The 23126-nt window shown below is 39.7% G+C and overlaps 1 protein-coding gene across 1 annotated transcript in view; it reads right to left on the bottom strand.

Annotated features, from left to right (window-relative positions):
- LOC139738574 (mitogen-activated protein kinase kinase kinase 13-A-like) overlaps nt 1-23126 on the bottom strand; it is a 43054-nt gene that overhangs the window by 8106 nt on the left and 11822 nt on the right. The window contains exons 2-7 of the mRNA XM_071649193.1: nt 5821-6112; nt 4870-5126; nt 3292-3475; nt 1521-1712; nt 888-1098; nt 194-409 (exon numbers count right to left, since the gene is read on the bottom strand). Of these exons, the coding sequence (XP_071505294.1) occupies nt 194-409; nt 888-1098; nt 1521-1712; nt 3292-3475; nt 4870-5126; nt 5821-5972 (1212 nt within the window). The 5' untranslated portion in view covers nt 5973-6112. The remainder of the gene's footprint in view (nt 1-193; nt 410-887; nt 1099-1520; nt 1713-3291; nt 3476-4869; nt 5127-5820; nt 6113-23126) is intronic.

Below are 23126 nucleotides of genomic sequence, written 5' to 3'. Positions count from 1 at the left end.
GGGTCCTACTGGTCTGACCTGTTTGTCAGACCAGTAGAAAAAGTGGATTAGTGTGCAGCTCTGTTTACAGTTTTGATTACCACATGCAAACATCTAAAAGAACTACTCTGCAGAGATTATCTCGTCAATGAATCCTCAATGGGTTCGCATTGTGTAAGACTGCCTGGAGTGGTATAGGGGGGCAATTACGTACCTGTTTGTCAAAGTAGGCCTCCTGTGGGGTGGAGAGGAAGTCGACGGCGGCGATGTCAATGTGCATGAGGATCTGGCGGAAGGAGGGACGGTTCTTGGTCTTGGCGCTCCAGCACTGCATCATGAGGAGCTTGAAGCCGTCGGGGCAGGTGGACGGGATGGGGAGCTGCAGGCTGTTGCTGCCCACGCCCCAGATGATGGCTGAGGAATCAACATCCTGGATGGAAGAAACATCCATGAAGCAATAAGATAAGGTATCACTGCTCTATGTCATGGTTTGCTTGTCTCTATTTGGTTGATTGGTTGTTTGTTTGGTTGGTTTGGGGGTTTTTTTTTTTTGTTTCTTTTGTTGTTTTTGTTTTATTTCTGTTCCTGTGAGGTGGTATATCAATATCATTAAACAGGATCCCATTACATTTTACACCAAATGAGCAATAACACCAAGATGTTATAGGTTGTACATTTGCTTAAAGCTATTTACATCTACAGATGTCTCTCTTTTGTAAGCATCATCACAGCTAGGAAGAAAGAGGCCTTCATCTATCCTGTGGGATATTGTATTTGCAATTCTCTAAGCTGTCTCACACAAACAGTCCTCCTACATCTTGATCTGAGGATGAGAATGCACTGCTCCTTTTGTGAATGGGTGGCTTTTTTATCTTGTAATGGTTAGATTCTTCATGCCTTCAACGCACCTTGTAAGGCATCTCGCCGGTCAGCAACTCCCAGAGGACTACCCCGAAGGACCAGACGTCCACTTTTTCCGAGCAGGGCTCGTTGCGGATGACCTCCGGCGCCATCCAGGCCACAGTGCCGGCAAAGGACATCTTGGTGCTCTTCTCGTTCCACTCTCGACTCGTGCCAAAGTCAGAGATTTTCAGGATATCGTTGTTGGACACAAGGACACTATAGTTCAGAAGAAGAATAGTTCCACATACTCAATTCCAACACACGATATCATCATCATCATCATCATCACTGCCTGGTAAGTATATAATGGTAGCTGTTAAAGGAAAATGAAAAACAAAATATGAATGTGCCATCGCCGTAGATGCAAAATATCCTGAAGAAAGCTGGAGTTTTCCTAACATGTTGCACTTTTCTAACATGTTGCAATTTTTTTTGCACGGCTTCACAGAAGAGAGAACTGTGATGTACTAGTATTGACAGCTGCTGTTTCCATGGATATTAACCAAAAAAAAATTGTCTCTTGTGCTTTTAGCTACGTTCACCACCAAACATGCACGTTTTCACAATTTTCAGCACAGATTTGCCACACGTAAAATACCACAATAGTTCAAGGATGCGATGACTACTTCGGAACTCACTTTGGCGATTTCAGGTCCCTGTGTATAATCTTGTGGCTGTGGAGGTAGTGCATGCCCTGAGCTATCTGCTTGGACCAGTCTATCATCAGCTGAGGGGGGATCTCTCGCCCATCCCTCAGCACTTCATACAGCTGGCCGAAGGGGCAGTACTCCATCAGTATACAATAGCAGGGTGCCTGTGTGCACACGCCCCTGGTGACAAAACAAAAATTAAACATTAATGGACATGAACGCAGACAATACGTAGAAATTTGTGTTGGCCTGCATATCTGTACAAGCAGACACACTTAGCAAAATCATAATCTTCAAGCCGTTCACTTTTAATGAGATTCATATGAACCAAGCACAAACAAATTCAGCCATTTGAAGCTAATATCAGTGAAGTCACACACTGGCAAATCAATGTCAAAACAGAACAAATGATTGCACATAAATCAGAAATATATTTTCAGTAGCAATGTGTTGTTTGCATTCAACCCTAAGTCCAACATATTCTAGTTGTATCAAATAACATATCAGGCCTCTATTAAATGTGGCCGCATTCTGTTAGATGATTTTTATTACAGCGATTTTGACATGCACACATTGATCACCGCATGATCACATATCCTAAAATTATGCACCCTCTTTTACTAAGGACAGCTATATTAATCATCTCACTGTTGAACAGACTAAGAAGAACTCAACTGTATTCCTACTTTTTTCTTGTCGTAGTGGTGGCTTACTTTGAATGATGCAAATGCCGCTGATAAAGGGGATCCCTCAGAGGGACATTCGTTGTCAGTGTTCAAGCTTTCATAATTCTAACACTTCTCTGCTTCTGACTCAAAGCTCACTCATCCACTCCCCCTGGGAAAGAGTGGTATCTCCCACTCATCAATCATTCAAGCTCCTTCATTAATAAATCATGGATGCACTTTGCTAACACGTTCCCTCACTGCAAACGAATCTTCATCACTCTTGCTTAGCGTACCATGGCAGTCTACGCTCAGTGGACGGTTACGGTGACCGCAGCGCATTTGTCTTTTAATTGACTTTTTCTGAATGAAAATGATAAATCTTACACAAGAAAAATTGACAGCACCACAATTCCTGGGAGGCTCCCACTAAATCAAGGTGCCAATTGATGCATCTCCTCGGGGGAGGGGGGGGGGGGGGGGGAACAAAACAACTAAGCAAAACCTATCTCTAGACCACAGCAAAAAAGATGATGTCAGTCATTCAAATGTGTAGAGCTGCAAGCCCCAATTCCAAGTCTCTTGGACTCCTTCTCGGAGTATTTTTGTTTGAGTCATTCTGAACTATGATGTAGTACTTACTTTGAAAGTATGTACATGTGCGCTGGCATCCACACAGCTGAATGAGTTTCTTGTGAACAATTTAAGGTTCAATATCCTTGTTGGTTTGTTGTTTTGAATATGTCGGTGTGTGTGTGTATATTTCAACTATCAGTGATACCCATCATCTGTCTGAATATATCTAAAGTGAAAGATGAGTCAATCATCAAACAGGGCTAGACATTAGCAACGGCCGGGTGGCCTGGGGCCACTACAACTTGACATTGGGCCACCAAATTTCCAAAAAGGTTATCTTTTGGTGGCCTGGTCGGGCAAGTAAGATTTTAATGGATTGTTATGTTTTCTTTTATTTCAGGCCAATTCAAATCTAAAGGTATTAGCGGCCAAAACAGGCCATTAGAAAAAAAGGTTAGTGTCGAGCCCTGCCTGTAAGACTCGAGCTTTCACTGGACTCGAGTTTTCATCCGACTCACTTGATCATGACGATGTTTTGGTGGTTGAGCTTCCGCAGGTGCCTGATGTCTGTCTCCTTCTCGTCCCGCACCTTCTTGACGGCGACTGCCTCCGTTCGCAGCCAGCCCAGGAAGACGGCCCCCTGGGCGCCGCTACCCAGCCACTGCAGGTTGCGGATGTGCTCGAACGGTACCTCCCAGTCATCTACACGTCACCAAGTAAGCATTTGGGTGGAACCAGAAACACTCAAATGTCAACTAGCATAGATGCCAACCATGCAAACAGTATTGCAGGGAATATCGTAAAACAAGAAATGTTCGCATGCATTTTGACTTCGTGAATTTCGTGATAGCCAAGAGTCGCAAGATAAAAATGCCTGCGAAAGATATTGCATTGAATGCCAGTGGTAATTCATGAAAATATCATGCCGTGAAAATGACCATTGGCTCCCATTTGCGAAAATTTTATGCCACCAAAATATCATGCTTTACAGTATTTTTGGTGAAAAAACAGTATTTCTTTCCTGCAAAAGACCTGAAGGAATATGATTTTTTTTTTTTTTTTTTTTTTTGGGAGGGGGGGGGGGGGTTGGGGGGGTATTTCCTATGAATCCTCCATGTTTTGGTTTTAAAGGACAAGTTCACCTTCATAGACATGTGGGTTGAGTGAATGCAGCAATATTAGTAGAATACATCAGTGAGAGTTTGAGTAAAATCGGACAATCCGTTAAAAAGTTATGAATATTTGAAGTTTTCTGCTCAGTCACGGCTGGATGAAAAGACTACTATAGCTTGTGATGTCACATGAGTACAACGATATAAAGAAAGATTAAAGAAAATTCAACATATTCCCATTTTTCTTGCATAACAAAAGGACACTCGACTTCTCTCTTTCAGAAGGCAGGGGGAATAATATTACCCTTAACATACGTCAGTAGCAAGTCGAAGAAATGTGCACTTTATTCAAAAGGTAGAGTTTTGTGAAATTCTCTTTTTATTTTCCTTATAGTTGTACGCATGTGACATCATACATTGTAGTAGTCTTCTCTTCCAGCAGTGACTGCGCAGATACTTAAAATATTCGTAACTTTTGAACGGATTGTCCAATTTTCCTCAAACTTTCACTGATGTGTTCTCCTAATATTGCTGCATTCTCTCAATCCTTATGTATTATGAAGGTGGACTTGTCCTTTAAAAAATGGTAAAAACGATTTTTTTTTCTACTTGTAGTGAATCAATTGTTTTCAATGTGGGTCCTGTATGATGCTATTCAGAATAAACACACACACACACACACACACACACACACAGAAAGAACACACATTCCAGTCCAGCATGTACACTCATGGGGTATTTGCCTGCTTACTTGTTCTCTCATTATTCATTTTGATTGTTCAAGAAAAAATGTAAGCATGTATTCCAGTATTATGTACCTTTTTCCTCTCTAGCACCGGGCACAATAATCACATTAGTATAACTCACAGCAAGCGAGCATCCAGAAACAGTGATATCTACAGCAGCACAGAGTATAAATACATCCTGGTAGCTCCCTCAAAAGGGGAGTTTCCCTATTCTTCCATTCGACCACGCCCCCCTCACCTTCCACCTGCTTTTCCTGGTTGCCCTTGCCGATCATATTCCACACTGGCTTGAGGCAGCCCCAGAGGCCTTCTAGCAGACTGCGGCGCTGGATCCCCCGGAAGTTGACTGACGCCTCGTTCCGTGCCAGGGTCTCGCAGGCACCTCCACCGCCGCTGCCGTTGTTGTTGTTGTTGATGGTGTCGCTCTTGCGGGGGATGCTCTGCTTGGGGGTCGAGAGGTCAATCTCCTCGTCGCAACTTTCCAGCTGCAGCAAGCTGAAAAACACACACCAAGGCCAACATGGAAGTTTGTCTCTACATCATAAACAAGGATACTGGGGTTAACATTCAGCTAACTTGTTGGAACTCTACCTCTGAATTTCAGAGCCTTTCTCGTATTATTACGTGCAGACTTTGTTGCACCATCTTGCACAGAAAACAGCATTCTGATTTTTTTCCCCTTTTTTTCTAAAGATTCCTTTGTGTAGTGCTAAGAAAGTTTTCTTTCAGATGAACACCACAGTTTGTAAGCAGGCATGTCTGATATAACCATGACAACTACATTTTTTTTTCAAAACTGCTGAATAAGAGGTCCTTTTGGAACACAATTATTGACATTTGGATGGCTTTCATTTTGGGAGTCCACCTTTTGATGGTACTCTGGTAAACAGGTCCATGGGAGACTTAAATGTCAGATGTGACAAAGTTGATTGAGAATTGAGCAAAATCCTCTCGTGGAAGAGCTAAAGGGGAAGAATGTGCTTCAATCGGAGTTAAGATGTTTTCACAAAATATTGGCTTTTGAAGACTAGAAGTACAGTGTGCCAGGTATGTGCTAAAAAGGAAATTGGAAACTATCAAAACATATGCACCAGCATTCTGTACAATTGACATATTTAAAAACAGACTGAAATTCAATGCTCCTGGTCATGTGCGTAGCCGGTAAGAAGCGAATAAGAAGAGAGCTCACCAATTCGAAAACTTTTCACCTTCGGGGTTGGTTGTCACGGTGACGCGCATGGGCGCATTCTGACTCGTGATTGGCTCGTCCTTCATGGCGTACAGCTGGTGACTCCCGCAGTCTGTCACGGACAGCGTGGCCATGCTCTGGGGACTAGGCATTGGTGGAGGGATGTGTGGGGCCCAACGATGGCGTGCCCCTCAAATGACGCAAGGTGCCCGAGTCAACCAGCAGGTGCAACAGAAGTGGAGAAGATATGGTATTTCCTCGCTGACCTGCAGCTAGTTGTTCAGTCTACTTCCTGTAGCACACAAGGAAAATTTGAAAGGACAATACCAAATTAAAGGCTTTGACTACTTTACAAAATTTGACAAAATTGTGGCTTTTGAAGCAAGATATTTGGAGCATTCTCTCTAGAACTAAATACATTGTGGTGACTGTGAGCTTGCTACATGTACAATCTAGGTATAAAATTTACAATTGTACCTGCAATGACACAGAGTCTACATCATTCTTTGCGGTGGCTCAACAAAGTTGCATTTAGAGTTGCTTTGTGATATTAAAGAATCCTTTTGGTGTCATATCCAAGAGGTACGATGCAATACATAATAGAGCATTTCAGCAAAATCACAAGTACAACTGTACAAAAGAAGATCTGCAGAACACACAGCGATCATTGAATCAATTCGTACAAATACAGTTTGCAAAATTCTCATCAATGTTGCTCAAACTTTATAACAATTCATCACATCCTCTCACATCTAAAGACAAATAGGTTGCTCTACCCATGAATAGTCAATAGTTAGGAGCTCGTAGCCATTTACAGTACCATCTCACACCATTTACAATATCAAGCAAAAAATATATAACACACTATATCTGTTCATGCTAAAAAGACGAGAGAAAATACTGAAACACTGCGTTTGCATTTATAATTTCATATCTTACACATACATCTGTAATCATTAAGAATCCTGACAAAAAAACTCAAAGACAATTCAGAAATGCCAATTTACTGCATAAAATACATAAGGTAACACATGATAATGCACAGGAACATTCACTCTTTCAAATTACACTGTAGGCCTACAAACTGGTAACAGAAAATTTGTACGACAAACACTAGATAACAAAAACCATGTACGAATAATCATATAAATATCAATCATACATATCTCACACTATACTTGCCAAATTCAATCACGCAATTTCATTTCCTTTTCCTCTGTCAAAATGTGATACCAGTTGTGCACTTGATCTATAATGACCATACTGCATGCATAAACTCGCATGACGGCAAAGCAATTGAATTCATTTGAAAATGGGCAGAGCTGCATGGCCATACAATGACTCCATACAATCGGAAGAAAGATTAAATCCAAGGTATAATCCAAAACAGTTCCAGAAATAGTATGACATGCTGCAGCATTGCACCAATAAGAGATCCACACATTAAGATTCCAAAATATCGGCAGGAGAGATAAATATTAAACTCCACATGCAGATTATAACTTCCGTCAGATGTAGGTGTGTGTGTGTGTATATACAAGTACACACAGGATTCAAGGGCAGCTATGTGTGTGTGTGTACATGCCAATGTGAAGAACCACCATACATACACACACGAGGTAAGAACGGGAATTCACATTAAGACACATGCCTGTGCAAACACACACAGCAGTAGGCGCCACACAGTAGTATATTTCAATCCATGCTACCCCATATAGTAGCTAGCAACCCATACAGTGATAGAGCAATGGGAGCAGCACAGTCGTAATCCACTACGGCTGAAGGTTGCCTCACTTACAGTAGTTACTCTATGCTGCTTGCATCTGCTCCGACTGAAGCCGCTAGGTTCACGCAGCTATGCATACATCATACATCATTGAGGCTGTGTATGTGCTCAAGCACAGTACCGGGTATATCAAAGGGGGATACACACACGCACACACAGCACCGGCCGCACGGAACAGAGGAGAGTGGGCTGAATGCTCCAGTTCGTCGATGAATTGATGCTAGTACTGGCCACCGTTCGCACTCCCCACTGCAGGATAGAGTGTAAGAAAGGCATATGACGTAATGCCGTGCAAATAGCTCCGCGTTCACCATCCACATACAGCCCAGTGTAACCTCCAATGTACGGAAGATGCACAAAGCCAGATGGTGTTCACACATTCGCCTTTGGAACGGTGCAGACCATGCAGCAATGTACATTTAGTGTGTTTACCTAGAAGACAGATTACCCTGCATACCTACAATTTACAAATACATAATTAACATAACACAACACACATTCTCTCTTCCTCTCTCTTACTTACTCTACGCTCACGTTTCACTAGATTTAACTGAAGGACTGTCACTGTGTGACAAAAGCATAAATGATATCTTAAATTTTGTTGAAAATCTCTTTTGTTGGATTAACTGTGAGATATAATCAGTTCAGTGAAGTACTGTCAAAATCCTACATACAGCTGTTTTACCCTCAAAATGAAGCCACCCCGGCATGTTAAAGGAACTGTACAGAACTGGTTGAGGTGGGGATTCATGTTTTGAACAATCCTAAGTGAGATAATGAGAAACCTCTTATGAAATATGAAAGAGCATGTAATTTTAAGAAGGATTCAACGTTTATTTGATGAAAATTGGTTTTTAGATGGCTGAGATATCCCAAAAAGTGATAACAATAAAAGGCGACAGGCCACACCTTTTATTAGGATCTCTTTGTTCCACCTTGTTTTTGGATATCTCAGCCATTTCAAAACCGATTTTCACCACATAAACTTTTGATACCTCTTAGAATTGCATGCTCTTTGACATCTCATAGAGTGGTTTCTGAATATCTTGCAAAATGTTACAAGCTAAATCCTTACCTCAACCAGAACTGTACACACCCTTTAAAAGGTGATCCAACTGTTTTAATAGCGCTTTGGCTGCCATGTTTTTCCCTGTCCTGAACATCTGACATTTTTTAGATTCAAGGTTTTGTTGCCCCAACAGCATAATGCCAATACCACAGACACTGACATTGAGCGTGTTTCTATTGAGCGACGGAAATTCGAGGTGATGCCAGCCGATGTGTGGTGATACCGGCCGATGCCAGCCGATACCGGCCGATGCGTGGTGACACCTCGAATTTTTCCTCAGTAGAAACAGATCGGGTAGTGGCCGATGCCGGCTGATGCGAGGTGCTCCGTCGTCCATCTATTGAGGTGGTCGATGCGTGGTGACGCGAAGGACGATTCTCAGTAGAAACACACCGGGTAGCGAAATTCGTGGTGATATCGGACGTCTAGAATTTCTCCCCGCGCTTTTCAATCGGTTCATCACACACACTCCTTCGACACATGTGTACAAAATACGATTTTTGTGCATTTAATTTAGCGCCATCAGAAACACACGAAAAAAAAAAGAGCACAGGAATACTTTTGCTTGTCATATGTACCACTGTGTAATGTCTTGATTCCACACCTTTATTCTTACTACCATCACTTTTATTCATCTGAATGCCAGAACAAATTTTTGTGAAGCAACAAAACATGATCTGGGCAACCCCAGTGTATATTATCGAATCTGGAAGTCCCATGCTTGCTCTTTCATTTCATACAAATTTGTAAACAAACAAGACACTACACATTTTTCCCCCCATCTGCAGAAATGGGCAATTATGCAAGTGTGCTACACATTTGAAAAGCCAGGCCCAATCAGTTTACATGCCTGAGTGTGAATTTTAATTGTCCTTGATATGCAGGCATATATGGGTTTTGCAGCACTCTGCTACAAAAATATTTTAGAATCACCCACAGGTAAATACAGAATTGCATGACAAATCATCTTGGGTAAATAGAATAGCATCAAAGATTTATGAAAGTAATCATATCAACAAATGTATGTCACCATGTTGTTGTTCTCCTTTTTTTTTCAAAGCGTTCAGTCCAAAAAAGTATCCTCCATGTTTCACTCTTCTTTTCAGAAATGATGAAAATTTTGGCCTGGTGTATCCCATACTTGTTTTTAGCAGATAAGGAGTCACCATGTGCACAAAATCAATCAATCAAACACATCACAACTTTTTTACGCATAGAAACAGTTTTAAAACATAATACAGTGACTGATCCAATATCAGTGAGTTACTGAGTGACTTGAAAGTGTCCTCTTTTTTCTAATAAAACCCTTCATCTTAGATAAAACTGCAGGAGTGCCGGTAATGTACATACTAGTATTCTTAGCCTACAATAAAATTTAAAGGGTCAAGCACTTGACTACAGGTAATCATCACTTTATCGCAGATTAAAACTCATTTGCTTACATCCGTTTTCTGCTTGCGCTGGAAGGGCAGAACTGCCATTTGCACAGCTCGTGCTATTTTCATTCAATTCAAATGCGTGCAGCATTCAAGGATAAGTGAGGCATAATTCCAGCGCAATTTACAGCAACAGTAAAGGGAGAACTCTTAATGGTACCAAAATATGCCATGCATATGTGTATATTCCATGCACTTCCGCTGTTAATTAACACAATTTCCCTCTTCCACCTGCTAACCACCATGGCACATACTGAGTAAAATGGGTTTTTAGGGGTGATATTAGAGACTGCACACTCTACGGGTTCGCATTGGCGGCACAAGCAGATCGGAATGGGGTTCTTGTTTCAGCATTTCCGATGCTTTTGGGCAATGCCGCTTCCAGGCAAAAAGTCTGTTGTTGTTGTAGCTTGCTGGGTTAGGCAGCTTTTTTTTTCTTTCTCTTCCTCTCCGCATTTCCAAAAACTCCTACTGTCAATACAGACACACACACGCACACACACACGCACATTTACACAATATGGGCATGGCAAACTATTGCAGCAAGCCAGAAAGCCTGAATTCGAAATTCATCAAATTACAGGGCAGTATTTCTGTCTCTGGCAGCGAAACTTTGAGCCCCAAATCGTTAATAAGGGCCTTTGGAGTTTCGGCGGCCATGGGCCGTGCACCTTGGTAATTGCATGGCTCCAGCCACAATCTGCAGCATCGCTAACAGGGGAAGCACGTAGCGGGAAGCAGTGTGCCATGAAAGCCTCATGAATTGAACATTAGGGGGGTTTGCGCGACAGCCCGGCACCACGGCTCAAGCCTCCGCCACCGAGAAGAGCGAGAGAGCTTGAGGGGATGTCGCCAGCCTTTAGCTCCTGAGAGATGGCCAGGGAAGAAATCAGAGATGCAGCAGAGAGCAGGGGCCACTGCAAAACACACACTGGTTTCCTGTTTCAGAGATGTTTGTCCTTCCCCCTCCCTATCCCAAAGTACTAAAATGTGATGCATCTTGACCCGTCATTCTGTGCAGTAAACCACACACTGTTAATATCATATGAATGCCTCTACAGCCACAGCCAACAGCAAACTACATAATGCCCTTAATGCACGTTTGTTTGTTTTTTGGGGGTTTTTTTGGTGTGTGTGTGTGTGTGTGTGTGTGTGTTCATCAAGGCAGAACAGGGATTTCTAACAGTCTTTATTAAGTCTTTGATGACATTTTGAATACAAAAACCTAAACTTCATAAAATGTACTACATAGAATGTGTTAATCATTTTGAATATTCTCTTCTTCAAGCACATTCTTCTCGAGCTGGAAATTTTGATGTACATATGAACAGCAACCAGATACAAATGCATGATCAATATATACAGCATTACTTGGATTTAGAGGCTACATAAATGCATAGAAGACATCTGACTGCGTGACACCCAGTGCATCTTTTTGTCTTACTTCTGCAAATTCATTCTGCGCGGATACAAACTTTCAAGTGACGCATCCTATGCAAAGGATGTCTCTCCCTGCATTCGGGTCATGGACGTCTTGTAAGTGCCAGGGTAGTCTACTCAAGGCAGGTATCAATAAAATCAATATGACAGAGATTTAGCTAGAGAGCAAAACCAAATCAATGATTCATACATTGCTTGTTTAACATTAAATGCACACACACACACACACACACACACACACACACACACATCAAAAACTAAAGGAATGAGCCATGGAGTTAAAAGCACATCAAGTGTCCCTAGACAGTATAGAAATGCAATGAAAATGAGAAATTTTGAGTAAATTAAGCAAAATGTGGTGTGCTGCATTGGGACAGTCATCCATCACACTAGAGATTTCAGACGTAATGTAGAAATAAATCTTCCAGACTAAAACTGTACCTTTATGACTTTACAATGTAAAACAGCAACCACTAGTAATATACAGTACATCACTCAAAAGTATGGATAGTTCACCTTAACTCTCTGAGGACGGACTGATTTTGCTACAACACGCAACTCCCATAGATACCTGCCTGTGTATACTTGGGACTCGTCCTCAATGGGTTAACATGCAAAAAAGACAACAATTGCAATTCTTTCAAAATGCCAATTGTTCTATTCCTCCTAATGCTCCTTTAACATTCTAACACCCACACAAACACACACACACACACACACACACACACACACACACACAGAGAAAAAAACTATTCCTCCTAATGCTCCTTTAATATTCTAACACCCACACACACACACACACACACACACACACACACACACACACACACACACAAATGTTGCTTTATCACAGTTTTTTCTCTAGCTCTCCCTGTTTTAAGGTCATGTAATGTGCATTTGCCTAAGTACTTGAAGGTGATACATTGTACCTATCCAGATCAATGCTCCACGACATGCATGTACATGTATGCTGGGTACAAACAAACTTGAATATACAATACCACAAGAAACTCAACATGATATGCTTGTAATTCAAAGTACATGTACCACATTTTCAGTCAGTACACAGTGATAAGCATCTCACAGAGGCATCAATGTTGTTAAAACCAGAACTTTCCATATGAAGAGGAACAAAAAATACCAAACTCAAAGATACACACTGTAAATTGCAATGTATGCACTACACAGAATTATGCACAACAAACACACACACACACAGAGCAGAATCCTAAAACAAAAATAAAAACACAAGATGAATATAAACACACTCCCTATACATGTAAAGTCCTGTAAAAGCAGCAAGTTTGGTGCCATCCTTTTTTTTTTTTTTTTTGAGCAAGATATAAGGGATAGTGTACACACTTTGTTAATATCACAGCAATTTCGTCACTGAAATATATTTCCTAGCCATAAAAAATCTTACACATTAAAAAAAAAAAAAAAAAAAATTTCAGATGAATGGATGGATTTTTCTTTGCTGGGATCACTTGTAAGCAACAACATTAATGTTTTAACACGGTCAACCACGTGAAGTCTCACCATGACAGTTGTGGCTTTCTCTCAGCTTGTGCAGACTGGAGGCATACAGTTAGTACAAGAGCATTTTTCTACTAAGCTAAAACTTTCAAAGATGATGGCACTCCCTCTTCACGATGACGATTAGAGCTAGACTAATTAGTATCACAAATCTCTCACTTATTATCAAAGGAGAGAGTTGATATCACAACTGACCAAAGGTAAGCAATATGATGACACACGACGACAGATCTGCATCCCTGGTATGATTTCAATACCACAGCACAATACTTGCCACCCACCTGCAAGCTCCATGCAGTCCCACAGCTCTGAGCCGCTGTGCAATATCTACAGTCAGTTATCTCTCTTGGTCGGCTTCTTTAAAAGAGCTTCATTTGAATAAATCAATACTTCTTTGCATGCTCCCTGACCCAAGTCTAACCTTTATTAAATTTCCCTTTCAAAAGCAACAGAGAAGGCATTGTAATCTGTAAACTAAGAATCAAACAAGAGAATAAAATGATCTTTCACTTTGTGCTTCCTCTCTTCATTCATTCTCTTCAACTACCCCTCCACCTTTTCTCTTCCCCCCCCCCCCTTCCCTCTCTTTTTCTGAGCTTGTGAATACATTGTGTAAGCTTGCAAACAAAGTTTCCACCCATGCCATTATTGACTGCTATCTACTAAAAACAAGCCTTTCAAATAACATGTTTACCTGTAGAAACTTGCAGATGTCCAGTGTGTTTATCAAAATGCCTATGAGATGACCTCATTCTGATCAGGGCATTCCCCTTCCTCAGCATGACATAATTCAATGCCATTGTCCAATGAGAATGCTTAGATTGAAAAAGGGGGTGGAGCACAGCAGAGAGAAGTCATGCCTGAGGGACATGACTGAGCTGATTGGCAAAAAGCCAGACAAAAGAGGGAGGGGAGGGGTGAACTTATCAATGTCATCAGCCAATCAGAAGCAGGTATATGTACTGTTCCTTAATCTCCCTATCTTCATTTTCTTTCTCTTGAACCTATTGATAACCTTTTCAACCTATTTCTGTCCTGAAATGATGGTAATTGTTCAGGCTAACCATCAACCAGTGCCACTATTCATACGATGGAAGCAAACATCCTTTGTGAAGACTTTAGTGGTAGACCATGAAAGAAAGCAGTGATGGAAATGACAACCTACAGGAAACAAGCACAAACAAGTCAACATATCTCAAACAAGAACATGAATACAGAACCGTAAGTCTACTAAAAAGCACTCAATCACTTACTCGCAAAGGTTCTCTAATACTATGCACACCTGAGCTTTCTCCATGTTTCTACATCTAGTGTACAAAATTTATGCACACATATTTCTTAAAATGCTGTGCTTTCAAAATGCTTGCAGACCTTCGAAAAAAGTTCCTGTAAATCAAGAAATATCTATCTTCAAAGACTGATATCTGACTGCATTCATGCTCCTGAGCAACACATATACACACTCCCACAAGCCACAGGCAACAAACCAGTACCATGTAGGCTACTACAAATAGATGTCATTTTTCTGTTTTTGACAGCTTATGTCTCTACTAAGAGCTTGAATTTTATGGATTCAGGAAAAAAAATTAAATGACTAGGGTGAATAAACATTAGTCTTGTTGCAGACTGAACTTTATATTGTATCAAAAGGTATCAAGCATAAAGCTTTTGCCCTTTTGCCCTTTTTAAGGCTAACAGAAAGGATTGTATATCTTGATAAAAGCAATTAGAATGCATTATTCTTGACAATTTATGACAATTTATGGTACATTTTGTCCATATAAACAACTGAGAGCAACGAAATTGACTTGAACTGAAATATGATGTTTTACAGGGCCACTATTAGGAAGCAATGTATGCTTAATAGCACGCAAACATGGAATCAATGGTTTGAAGTTCCTCCAAAGGACTTTACACCCTTCACAGTGTAAATCATCCTCATGCAAATTGCTTTTATCGAGCTATCTAGTCTTTTGTTTGGCCCAGGAATGACGACCTGTGCCTTTTTGAACCATAAATCATAACAATCAACTTCAAACAGTCACAACAAAACCAGACAAAAGCCACAGCATGTATTTTAACAAATTGCCCTGCACTATAATAGGTGTCACCATCAGTTAAAGCCAACAGGTGGCTTACAGTGTATGTACGTTGTACTTTGGAACTTGTGGGGGGAACACCCTGGCCATGCAGCCGAACTGCTGCACAATGACTCACTGCATAAGAATCTCACAGAATATGTGTGACTATATTTGCCTGAATAATAATCGTCATGGTCACAAGATATTCAACAAAGAAGGGCTGAAGACCGTATCTCTACACTATCATGCACCCAGATAAAAGAGGCCGTGTTAAGAGGGAGAATTCGCAAATTGCCCAACAATATACTTCCGAGGAGTATGTGAATACATGTATGTCACACAAAATCATTTTTGAAATGTTGCAGGTTATACGCATATTGTGTCCAGAATAATAAAACATGTTCTTTCTTTGTTCCTCTTTAGATGGGGTGTGGGCAGGAAGAAAATCCCTGTGTTAAGAGCTGATGGGCAACTTTTCGGAACACATAGGATTTTCTTGCTTTGAGATAGTTTATTTATTTGCCAATTTGATCCAACTTGTTCAGCATGACTTTCACAAGTTAAAAACATGCAGAGACTCCAACCCTCCCGTTTTCGACGGGAGATCTCCCGCCGAAATCCCTTTTTTGCAAAATCTCCTGTTCTCCCGCTTGAGATTTAGTTTCTCCCGCCCTGGCTCTGTGTCTCCCGCTTGAAATGATTTCTTACTTAATATCATTGTATGTTGAAAAAATAAGCCTTAGATAGCACGAGAGAGCATCTAGAACCCTAAAGCAAGGAATTTCGCGCACATCAAATTGGAGTCTCCCGTTTGCTAGGGGTTTCAGGCGGGAGAATCTCCCGATCAGAAGGTGATTGGGGTTGGAGTCTCTGAACATGTGTGTAAAGAGAACATCTTATTCATCCAGAATAGCTGCTACAGTATTCAAGCAGCATTTGGCTTATAGAGAGGAATTGCGTGTACATTGTGTTATGAAAGTCTCACAGGACTAAATAATAATTAGGAAATCCAATAAATAACCAAAACCTTGGAAACAGACTTTACACAGACTTTATGCAATGTACAGTGTGAACACTTCAATAGTTATACTGTATTTACGTTAGAGGTCACAAGAAGATACTTTACATTAGTAGTTAATGATTGTCAAATTGTTACTCATTATGCAACTTTAGAATTTGACATTCTGGGGTAAAGGCAAGCTATATATAAATATCATCACTTTCCAAACTGTGTATTGCATCACTATAAAATCCACCTACAGCAGTCTCTTCTAGGACCCATCTTGAAATAAAGTTTTACACAAGGTAGATTTATGTGAAGCTGTCTCACTGTGATAAAACAATATGCTAACAAACCAACCTTGTTACCATTAGATACCATTTGGATCTGAGATACTTATCAACTACTGTACATGTACACTATATTTGACCTGATTGCCAAGGTATTAAAAAGTGGGCTGCCGAAGTCAAATTTCACATTTGATATGCACCTTTATCCTTCTCAGAACTTGTGAATAATTGAAACTACACTTTGTAGGGCCTATATGATCTTGTCTTGAATGGTATTTGTACAGTATGGTCCGATGACTTTTCATTGTTTGCGTTCTTTAGCCAAAAGTATCATTTGTTTGGCTGTCAAATAGAGCATTTTCTCTATTTGACAGTGAGCGTGAGAACGAGGAGCTACCAGTTTCTGTGAATGCGGTACACTTCAGTGGTAAAACCATGCGCAGCGAGTCTTTTCTTTGATGGGTAATGGAAATCAACCACAATTGTTTTGGAATAATTGTCTGTCAGGGTATATGGGCTCTATCCTTCTCTTTAGAAACCCCAAACCCCACCCTCACTTTGTCTAGTTATCCGAGCCACACCCTGCATATGTTACAATGAAAGCAGATTAATCTGCAGCTCAAAGCAGTGCTGCACTGGCATAATGCCATTTTAAGCATGAGACTGGGGAAATAATTTTTTTTTTTTTTTAAAGAAAGATAGTCTTGTACTCAAAACTGTGTTTTGTTTTGCTGAGTCACTTCAAGTCATAACAAACTGATTGTCAAAACATGTTTCAAAATGATAAAAGAATACCATCTTTAGAGAGAAATATGAGGTAAACATACATGTAAGGGATCACATGTGTTTGTTTTTTTTAAGCACCAACATCTCTAATTGTGTCTACAATACCAATGATTTCAGAATAGTCTTTCTTGGGTGAATCTGCACAAAAAGTCAGTATAAAAAGTTGGCTATTAAACTATTTATCACTGCTTTTCAAGCTCAAATCCCTGTAATCACTGAACTGTTGTTCTTAGAATAGATCATATATAAAGATGAAAATGCATGATTGTAAATGAGGCAAAGTTGGCGGACAAAGCGCAATCGTGGGTCTAGACATTGAAGACTAATGCATCTGCTGTCCTTGGTACCACATGTGCCCCTAGTGTGACGTGATAATCAATATTTCTGCACTGAGTTGATGAAGGTGTAATATCTCTCCTAGCTACATAATGAGCTGGTGGAGCAATTAGAAGCCATCCGTAAATCTAAGAGGCCTGCTGTACAATTTAACAATTACTGGGGAAGGGTTTGAGTGGTCTTGCTTTGCCTGCCCTCATTCTAAAATTAAAAAAAAAAAATCACATCAACAAAAGCAAATCCATCAAATGTCTAATGGCAATACTGTATGCATTTTGACTTGACACATTTTCTTTGTCAGTAGAAAATATAAAAGTTCTGTACAATTGTATGCAGGCTAATACAGGTCAGATGAAAATGCACTGGTATTTTGGTAAGGTGCAAAGTTGTTCTAATACTCAAAAAGAACCTTGAGGTTGAAACACTGTATGGCACTGCTGCTCACAAAGAGTTGGGCAGTCATCTTACGTGTTCTTGAATTTGTCCCATATGAGCTCACACCATCAAAGTGAGAAATAAAGGTGAACCTTGAATGCAAAATAACCTGCATTTCCCAGATGAAAATTCTTTTTGACCTGGGTATACTGTGTGTAATGGATGTTATCAAGTTGCTTTTTCAAAGGCACCCTTAAGAATCACAGAGACCTAGCAGCTCTGTGTGTTTACATGTATGTCTCCGCCATCACTCTGCGGATAATATGGAGGAAAATAAACGCATGTTGACCTACGCATGTACTAAGTTGACAGAGGGAGCCACCCTTATTTGAAACATAACACAATGCTTTATAAATACAGAAATATATAAAGCCTGTAGACAATGATTTCTTCAAAGGTCCACTGTTCAATGGAGACAAGTCAGTTCAAAACAAGCAAACACCAAGACTAATAGTACGTATTCAATATTTTGAAGAAAAAAAAAAACAGGTGTAGAGCAGAAAAAACAGCAAAAACATAAAATAAATAAAACAAAACAAAACTTGTACAGGTCATGCAGGTCACATGTAGTAGCCGAGACAGAAAATATTGTACTGTAGGCCGTACACAAGTAATAAAAGATTGTTGAAAGCGGGAGAAATATTGCACACAGGAATGCATCTCGCAGCATCTATGCATCAAAGAGTCCTTGTATCGCATATCACTCCACAATCAAATGAAAATGGAACTAGCTTTTCGTAAATGTCACAGTTCAATTTCAATCATCCATGTACCATATGGAGGATCTGGCCTGCCCAGGGTCCCGGGGCAACTTTCACATAAACAAAAGACACAACAAAAGGCACCCCCATTTATTCTATTCTACGGAGAGCGGCATGACAGTTTCCTTGGCGGACATACCTTTCCTCTTTGTTTCTATTTCTGTTGTCTTCTGAATGTTTTCTGCTGTACTGAAATTGTAATATGCAACATAACGGCTGCTATGTAAGGAACCCACGTCTGGTGTATAATGAACTGACATTCAAGCCACATCAGTTTTGGTTAACTCAATTTCTCATAAAGAAACAAGCAGAGCTTGCTTATTTTCAATGTCTGATCAAATACATTTCTGTGTACACAGGTACAAAGGTATACAATGTGGGTACATCTCCTTTCTTCAGAATATATGTATGAGAGGCAAAACTGTATGAAAAAGTAAGACAAGAGACCTGCAGACCTATAAAAACCTGTTAAAAGAAACCACTCACAGTAGTCTTTTAACACTATGAACCAATACATACAATTTGAGTATTACAATAACATGTAGGTCCTATACACTGTATAAAGCCTAACAATTCTTTTCATTACCATCTAAAAAATCTTGAAATGGGTGACCAAAGTGTTAATCTCTAGTTTACATGCCTAATTTTCACACAATCACCTTGGTCATGCACGGTATATGTACATCGGTTGTACAGTACAACTTGGGTTAAGACAGTCAAACAAAATGAAACTAAACTATATTGTACATGTACACATGAGGTACATGTACATGTAGGTGTCTTCTTCTTCACTATTAAGTACAGGCTACCGTATTTTCGTACTGTTGTGCTGTGCAGGCATACAATGTACTGTACATGTATGTACAGTATCTGGATTAAGAGAAATATACATGGAACTATGTGCGGCTAAAAAACAGGCATCCGTGTCTTAACGGAGCTGGATCTTGAGATACCTCTCTCTTAAAGCTTGACAGAGAGGTACAGGAGACAGCGGCCTGGGATAATGAGTTCCAAAGCCTGGTTGCATCTGGGAAGAAGTGTTCTTGGGAGTAGTGTCTAATGCCCTTTCACATAATTTGTCCTTCATACACTGAACAAATTTCTATAATGTACATGAACATGTAATATGCATGCATCAAGAGGACATTTTTTATGTTTTGAGTGAAATCCCTTACATTTTTGTTCCATCACATTTTTTTTTTCTCCTCTTGTTTTTACATTGGAAATACTGTATGTATCTTAAACAAACAATGAACCCAGTTTTGTTTTTGTTTTTGTTTCAAACAAAGAATTTCTACCCTCTCTTGCACCCCCATTTTTTAAATGAAAATACACAGAATAGTCACCTTGGGTAATATGCAGCTTGGTGAGCCCTACTACCTACAACCTGTAGTGCTGAATGCAAATTACACTGTAATTTCAAGTGCTACAAGAAGTAATATTTTGACATGTTTTTCTAGATCAATATAACCACCGCAAAATAAATGGCATACAAAGTAACCTTCAAGCGAAATTTTTGGAGCACTGCCTATGTGTATTCATACTGTTCATAATTCAGATACGTAAACCTTTATTTCTTGATCATGTCTGCTTTTTGGTTTGGGGGGTTTTTTTAAGAGAGATTGGATGCCTTCTGTACCTGATATAAAGTAGCTTACTTATATTCGTTTAGGAGAAAACTCCGTTTCAAACACGACCAGCGACATGACAGCGAGGAACATGCAGACACACCCTGATTCCTATTTCCATCTTGAAGAATCTTGATTGCGCTTTGTACATGTATAGGACGGTACTGTCGCATAAAATGCAAGAGTAACTCTCTTGCATGCACCGGTACGGTGCCATAATTACATTGGATATGCTGCGTTCATTATGCTGTGGATGGCTGAGAGACAGCTATCCTTGCAAAACATGCTCTCCGTCCCCTGGGTCTTGGTCAATTTATTAGTGGCTTGTTTTGTGCCTACAACCACAAATTGGTTTGCAATGTGCACGCTTCTCGCTGGCAGAGGTACTCTGCGATCACTACAGGGCTTCATGTGTATGAGTGCATACTCACATGAAGCTGAGCGACATGATGGTGGTTATGGTAACAGATAAAAAAACAACAACTACTGTTAATTTTTAGATGTAGCACCTCTGACATTAGAACTTTTCAAAACATTTCATATGAGAGGAACATTTGGTCATATACCTCTTGCTATGCCTAAGGTTTGTATGCACATATCAACTTTGCTAATCATGATGCATCATATTCAACCATCACACTGATTTCCTCCAAAAATGAAATAAATTTTGACCTGTGAACAATATTGCCTTTTTTTTTCAATTCACTAACTATTGAGTTTACTTTTATCAGGTGATACATCCAGTGATTTACCAATATACAGGCCTGCAACACAGGTAAGAACTTTGGGAAAAGTACCCTACATGACAATACACTGGTCAAAACCTAAGTAATTTGTTGCATGTATACCATAATATGACAGGTTGTCCCTGACTAGAAAGCTTGCCTGAGACTTGCCACACATAGCAATAGCTACATGCAAAGTGGATTATAAGACGGTATAGGTTCATAAAATCAATGGTACTTCATTCAATACAAATATCCATGTAAATAATTGATCAAAGGGAACAACTCAGTATTAAAATGTAGAACGATTTTAGCGAAATACTCAATACGTTGTAGATGTTTGAGGAATATATGAAGAGTTTGTTCGCAAAAACCGATAAGTCCATTATTGAAGATTTTGAAGTACGGTCTCTGTCATAAAGTACAAAATGATACCTTTTAAATGATATATTGGTAACTACATATAAAGGTACATTTTTGAAGTTATGGTCAAAAGAAGCAAAACTTTTCTTATTATTCTCTCTATTTTTCTTGACCTTCAATCGCAAATATCTCCATTTGGCAAATATGGACTTATCCGTTTTTGCGAACAAACTCTTCATTTGTTCAAACATCATAGATTTTTTTATATATTGCTTCATTCCATATGCCATCCACTCTACGTGGAAATTCTATATCACGTCCAGATACATGTACCGGTATCTATGTCACATGTAAGTAACAAGTGACTGTGTACTTTTCATATTAAAGCATGAGCGATTGTGAAAATCTTTTCATATTTTCTACATGTTGTTACACTATGGTAACATCACAAACGTACGACAGAGTTACCATCTAGAATAGGCCGAGTGTTTTGATACAAAACTTGCAGCAACATGACAGCAATGCTTTTGCAATCGATTGCATTGTGCTGATAAATGTATTCTATGACTTTTTCTCAAGATATAAGGTTGCACATGGGTTAATATGCATTGGATTAATGCCATCTCCTACACCTCCACTCCCCCCCCCCCCCCCTTAATGAAATATCACTTACAAGGGAGGATGGCTTGTCCCCAGTCTCATCTTTATTAATCAGGGGCCACTGTACCAATTTTGCCATCTACCCAATTCTACCACTACTCAATGAACGCTAATGATGATCAAATTAATGCTTATCCTTGCCAGTTTGATTGGTTGTCTTTGCTTTCAGCGAGACATAATTTGATAAACTTTGACCAGTAGTGGAGTGCATTACACTCACAAGGACTGGAATCTAATGTAATACTTATGTATGTGAGGCAAGAACTACTAAACGTGAGGCATACACATCCTTGTGAATATACTACAAACACGTACAAATGTGTACCACTACATGTACCACACAAACAACCTTTCAATAATGTTCTTTGCAGTATTTATACAAGCGATAGAGGTATTGAGATGTCCTTACACTAGAGAGAAAAGGAATGATTTGGAAGGAGAGATTTCTGCAGAGGTTGGTATATTTTCTAGTTTGAATGTTATTGCATTGGGTCTAACTGAAGAGATCATTTTCATGATGGGACACCTTGAATTTCAATCATCAAGATTCAATGGATAAGAAGACAGAGCACAGTTTTTGGGAGCACAACCTAATGAAGACATTACCTGACCTGCAATGAAGGAAAAAATCACAGAAATAATTAAATAGAAACACTCCTCAGACACTAAATGGGATTGGTCAATTATTTGGCCTACTATTAGTTTTCCATTATTTATTTTAATTTTCTCTATTTCTAACAAATTTCATTCATTTCTAACATAATTCTATCTATCTATTATGATTTTTTTCTTTTTTTTGGGGGGGGGGAGGGGCAGAGGCACGGGTATAATTGTACTCACTGCATCATTTTGGACAATATCTTCAAAACTGCGGGTGAATTCTGCAATTCAAATTTCTGAACATAATAACAAAAGAAAGATTTTAAAATTCATCAAACACTTGCCCTATACATTGTGGACAAGAAAAGGGGGGA

The sequence above is a fragment of the Diadema antillarum genome, unplaced genomic scaffold (genome assembly GCF_040938485.1).
Source record: "Diadema antillarum isolate AM-2024a unplaced genomic scaffold, OU_Dant_1.0 seq00000754_RagTag, whole genome shotgun sequence".
Classification (NCBI taxonomy): Eukaryota; Metazoa; Echinodermata; class Echinoidea; order Diadematoida; family Diadematidae; genus Diadema; species Diadema antillarum.
This window is presented reverse-complemented; position numbering and strand designations above follow the sequence as displayed.